Below are 6000 nucleotides of genomic sequence, written 5' to 3' on the forward strand. Positions count from 1 at the left end.
GGTCTTCCAAGTTATCAGGATGAGCTGAAAGTTCAGCATATGTATAGATCTTTACTAGAGTTACTTTACATAGCTATTCTTGAATTTTAGCTAAGACCTTTAATATTAATATTGAGGTTTACCACCTATTACATCATGATATTTAATATGTCCTTGCTAGATACTATACATAAAAGCATAGCAAAAAAAGTTAAATTTATGAGAATTACATATTATTTGGCAAATTATAAAGGGTGGTGTCAAAAAAGGTAGGCAGTCTGTATATACTATTACAATAGTTCTCTTTTCTCTGTTAGGCAACTACATCAAATTATCCCTTTCCTTTTAAAAAGAAATAGAATGTTGATTCAATAAACAATGCACATTCAGTAAGAGTTTTAAAAAAAAATTTAAACCCCAATGAATATTAAAATGTATAAACAATCAAGAGCACATATACATAGAAAGCATATTAACTTTGTTTCTCAATTATATTTTTTTTAAAAAAGAATTAGAATTGAGTTATCTTCATGCTGGAAAAAACCCAAACATGACACGAGAATTAACTTTTTAGTTAGAATATATACCTCGATTAGGATCAACTTTCTATGCTTTTGCAAAACTTCTCTCAGCATCTCATCCTACTCAAATCAAAATCCACTGTAATTTAACTCAAGCATTAAAACTATTTTCTTATAGTTTGTCAACTGTTAAAATAAACTACTTCAGAGTTAAAGAAATACAAGGGGGTGACAAGGAAGGAAAAAAAATAAAGTTTGTCCTTTTAAATGCCTTGCAAAATAAATACCTATAAATTTGAAATACTAAAAGAAATCCATCATTTCTTAAGTAGCCAATACACACCTAACGTTCGGTGTTGCGAGCAAGCAGGGAAGAAGACACTTGCACTTAAATCTTGAAGCATCCCGTCCTGATGAACTCAGAGAAACTATATTCTGCCATCAGAAAAGTACTTCCTCCAGAACACCAAACAATTGTATGCTCTGCTCTGAAGGAAAGAGCGAGCCCAGTTCTGGCTGTAGGCAGTCTCCTGAGGTACAATAATATAAACCTGATCAATTGCAATTAAAATCTGAACAGAGGCTTGGAACGTGAAGTCTTGGTGCATTAGTTCTTGCCAAAAGCAGATGTGATTGTGGGCTGGAAGCAATTTCTCCTGGTAATTTGTGATGACATTGGATAGAGCAGCCCCAGAGTCCCCAAAGACAAACTCATCAGAGGCTCTAATGTATGCATGACACATGAGGTGGCTCTTTTAGAGCTCAATTAATTGGGCTGAACATTAAGACAGCAAGTTCAGGACTTTCCCGCCCCCCCTCCCTTTCCCCCTCCCTTTTTCTTCCAGAGTGCTTTTTTTTTTCCTTTCCTTCTTTATTTTGGGGAGAAAATATTTTTCCCTCCTTACCTTCTGCAAGCCATGTTTCCTGCAATTGGCTTAGATCTTGAAACAGTTCTAGGAAAAGAATAAGAGATTTTAAAAAGGGTCACAGCTCTGTAATGTTCAAATAATATTAAATTAAGCAAAGATCTTTGTAATTTATTATATTTTGTCTAATTTTGTATAGATGCAAATATTAGATTCTGGATAAACTATATGTGGTAAAATCTTCATCATAATCAACTCCAGTAATAATAATTTACATGTATCAACAGACTTTACTAGGCACCCTGAGAGTAAAACCCATAAAAATCAATTGACTTAATTTCTGAATGACCAAGACTACTTAAAGAGAAATCCCTTGAACTTCTATATGAATACCCACTCAGAGACAATTCTATTGATTTCAGAGGGGCTTAGTCCAAAATAACTACATTAGGTTATAATCTAATATTTTTTAAAGGAGTACTCAACAATGAAATGCAGTTTTGTCCATATGTTCAGTATAAAATATTATAAAATGGTAGAAATAAAATCCAGACAAGTTGCCACTGCAAAGTAAGTTTTTTACTTACTTTGGAGTGGAGGAATTTGCTAGTTAATGTATTTAGTTAATAAATCCTAAACATAACCAGAATGCAAACCTGAATCAGTTCTCTCCAGGACAAATGCATGAATTCCATGCAGCTCTTGATTTTGTTTTGTGCTATTTAAGTAATGATTATGTCCACATTAGCAGAAGATTGTTTTTTTTTTTTTATACAGCATTTTTAGAAGGGTGTATGGGCTTTCAAAATTATTACAGATCATGCTTTGGGAAATCTTTATAAAGCTACTAATCCAGGTTGGATAGCGTAGCCGGTGGACAGGAGTGAATTTCTCTAGTCTGAACCCAGTCCAATGCAGGACATTGGTGCTTTGCTTAGAGTTTGAGAGAAGCAAGTGGGGACTATTTTGCACCCAGTAAGCCATGAGGTTGCTGTTTCAAGCAACAAGCTATCAAGGCAGCACTGTTGCAGAAACAGTTGTTTCCCTGAAACAGCCTTTCCACAAACTTATCAAGTGTTATCCACAAGGTATTATGTTAAAAAGTGTAATGAACTATTTCTGAGTGGTTCATAGTTGGTTACTATAGCAGTTACAAACCAAAAGGTAGGGATAGAAAAAGTATTTAAATCTTGACCTATTTTGACTCTAATGGTTAAAGCAAAACTTCAGTATATATCTCTGAAACACAATGGTAGGCACTCCCAAAGGAAACGATAACGGGAAGAGAATGTGCAGAGGCCTACAGGTGAATAAATTGTGTGCACCTTTTTACTATCTATCAATCCTTCCCAAATGTTCACCTCCAGATGTATGGGCTTACTTACATCCCTGCAATGTGGCAATACCTAACACAGAGGGTGAGTCATTGAAGGTACATCAGCCTAGCAGTGAATTGCTTTTGTCAGTTTGTGTCACATCATGAAATTTGGTTTTCTTGTATCATTTCTATAAATAGATATAGACAAAACTCCAAGAAGATGCATGAGGGAGGAGAAAGAAAGAAAAGGAGAGAAATGCGCAGACATCAACAATTTAAAAAGCATATTACAGGGTATGTAGATATAAGAGGGGGAGCCAGTAACATTTATTTTCCCCCTCCTTGCGTAACACATATCCTCACCTTCTGAGTCATGAGCCAGATCTCTGTTAATGAATTTTCTTTTCCTGACATTTGTTGGTCGTTCATTACAATTTCTCCCACAGAGATTCTACAAATAGAATAGAATGGTTATTTTAAAAGGAAAAGGGGGAAGAAGTTAGATATCAAGCAATATTAGCAATAGATTTTAAATGTTAAGGCTATAGAGAAAGCTTAAAGCTTTCCTACTGATCTTATCACTAATTTCAAACTAGAATTATTAAAATGAGGCAAAGGAATATTTATGGTTCAATCCACCTACTCAAAACATATGTCCATATAGACACCTATATAGAAGGGCAGAGCTGTAGGTGTAAGTATTAATTTTGGCAACCTAAAATTCTAACACCTATAAAGAGTATTTTTTAAAAGCCAACTTTTGATTGATGCTGGTTTGGAGAAGGATATTATACTTTGATTTTTAACTTTTTATTTGTCAAAGTCCTTTAAAAGAAGAAAAACTTTTTTTTTTCTTTTTAGGGGACTTCTCTTTACTTAAGATGACAAAGACGACTAAAAACTTCTAAAACTGCAACAATTATGATTTTATTATAATAATAAGGGGGAAAGTGCTTTTGTTTTTCCTCAAACCGAAATGGTATGTGGAAAAAAAATAGAAATTTATTGAATTAAATGTATATCTCATTACAAAGTATAAATTTTCCTCCCTTCACTTCCATCTAAAAATAAAATAAAAGAATCCAGAACAATTTTCCCCATAAAAGCTTTTGCCTTCTCCCCTTTTAACTGCAAATTACACTTTCCCACCGAGACCCAACAACTTAGGACGGATCACTCACATTGGTGACCACGTAAGGCACTTGCTGGTCATAAAATCCATCCATTCTGATGACTTTAGCGCAGTATTTTTATTATTATTTTCTGGACATTGGATTTAAAACAGTTCCTCCAGATGCAGCGTTCAAAGAGCCTTTAAAAAACCGAGAACACAAGATGGCTTTTAGATTTTTTTTTTTTTTAAGTCATGAATGAACTGCCTGAATTTGCATATCTAATGATCCTCCAAGAGTGCCATTCATAAAAACACACGCATCCCTCCTCTGCTGCCTTCCTCTGGGTTACAAGCAAGAACCGGAGAGGATAGCAAGAGGATGGAAAGGACTTCGGAAAAAAAACAAGAAATCAAATCGCGAGCCAAGCTGGCATGCCCGCTTTGGTCCCTGGAGCGATCCCATTCGTAAACGTGTGCAGAACTAGTAATGGCGCACGACACAACTCGCGTTACACCTAACGGGAGAAAAAAAGAAGGCGAGAGAGCGAGAAAGAGAAGGCAGAGCTACCATCTCCTTGCAAACCACAACCACGTAATCGCCGGAACAACAGACAACAAAGTTGCTGTTAAAAACCCACCTGAAAGTACAGCAAAGACGATCGGATGCGCGCGCGCCTATACGCGCACCAAAACAAAAAGTCCCTACAAATGTAATAAGAACATTAATTATTTCTCCCAGCACTTCTCCTTTCAAGCGAAAAGCGCCACTGACAGGACGCTAACCGTCAGTGGTTTTTTCTCTGCTTCTCCTCCAGGGGCCTCTAGTCTAAACCGAGGGTTCTCTGTAGCCCATTGGCTAACCGCGTCTTTAACAGGATCAGATTTCTGACTGTCATTCAAACTGCCTCTCTCTCTCTCTCTCTCTCTCTCTCTCTCTCTCTCACTCACTCACTCACACACACACACACACACACACACACACACACACACACACACACACACACACACACACACACACACAAACACATCCGCCCGCCCGCTCCCGAGGAAAAAGGGAAAAGCCGGATCCTCCCGGATTCTGAAGGGGATTCGAGGGATCTTGTTATTCCCTAATTTTACCTCTCTTTCTCTCTGCCTTCCCTCCCCCCAAGCGCACACAGCTGTTATGCAAAGACTTGGACCAGTTCAAGATTCTCAGTTTAACATAGATGCGGTACCCATAATTTAGTGCCTCCGCTTATGCAATTTGAAGAGATCTTTCCCGTGTGCCAGTAAAGAGGACTCACTCGGTGTATTTCATTTGGTGTGGCTTTTATCACAAAACGCTGTTCTCCAATCACAGCCCATCTTCAGAACGTTGCAAAATTCAGCTACCATTGCTTTAGAATTCCTACACATTATTGCTTTCAGGGATGAAATCGAACATTAAAAACCCTATCAATTCCCTACAATTCCTGATTTCATCCAAAAACATCATCATCAACCCCAATTCACTTATATGCAGACTGAAATGATGCTACTGGGAATTAATTTATTTTACTGATGAATGAATCTTATTGTAAAGGCATGAATACCCAGGCTGTATAAATTCAGTGCTCAAAATGGCGATGTGGTAATTTGATTGGAATATAAAACAAACTTTTTCTCTTAGCTAAGTTTTTGGAATCGTATTTCAGGAACATGTATATTACACTTTTCTAGAAGAAATATGCAATCACAAACTAATAGAAAGGAACACAGTTGAAATATACTTCACCAAATATATAAATATAACCAAAATACAATGGATTCACAAGAACATTTTCACCTAAAAGTTCGTAACAATATCCTTTCAGCCACTATATAAAACTTTTCTCTTGAATTTTTGAGAATTAGAAACTTTAATAATTGTTGGACTTGTATACATTAAGCTTTCCAGTTTCAAAGTATCCTTTTTGTTCTGTTTTGAACTAGCATCTGCTGCTTTGAAAGCTGTCCCTATTTGCCTGCATGTGCATGTACTACCAACTGGGACTTCAGCAAAGGAAAGTGATAGTGTACTCTCATATCCACAGAGGAAACCAGGAAATCCATCCTGAAGAATCTAAGAACAGGCTGCTTTAGTGTTTCAAAGGGAGGTGCTTCATTCTTCCAAAGGTGCTTTAGTAAGCACCAGGTGTAAATGTTTTGCATTGCACTGCTATGTAAATATCAGGAATGTGT

At 36.6% G+C, this 6000-nt stretch overlaps 1 protein-coding gene across 6 annotated transcripts in view; it reads right to left on the reverse strand.

Moving 5' to 3' along the window:
- The window catches only part of ETV1 (ETS variant transcription factor 1), a 140299-nt gene extending 135615 nt beyond the window's left edge, over window positions 1-4684 (reverse strand). For 5 of the 6 annotated variants that reach the window (XR_005558140.1, XM_039355282.1, XM_039355281.1 and 2 more), the window contains exons 1-4: window positions 4437-4684; window positions 3866-3996; window positions 3048-3135; window positions 1406-1453 (exon numbers count right to left, since the gene is read on the reverse strand). Coding sequence is in view for 5 of the 6 variants with exons in the window: in XM_039355282.1 (XP_039211216.1) it covers window positions 1406-1453; window positions 3048-3135; window positions 3866-3910 (181 nt within the window). In the remaining variant the exon portion in view is untranslated. Of the gene's footprint in view, window positions 1-843; window positions 1031-1405; window positions 1454-3047; window positions 3136-3865; window positions 3997-4436 lie in introns of all 6 variants that reach the window. The other variant, XM_039355280.1, reaches the window with a different exon arrangement.
- Window positions 4685-6000: the final 1316 nt, after the last annotated feature.

This window comes from Crotalus tigris, unplaced genomic scaffold, assembly GCF_016545835.1.
Source record: "Crotalus tigris isolate CLP2741 ecotype Arizona unplaced genomic scaffold, ASM1654583v1 scf7180000018651.982201, whole genome shotgun sequence".
Classification (NCBI taxonomy): domain Eukaryota; kingdom Metazoa; phylum Chordata; class Lepidosauria; order Squamata; family Viperidae; genus Crotalus; species Crotalus tigris.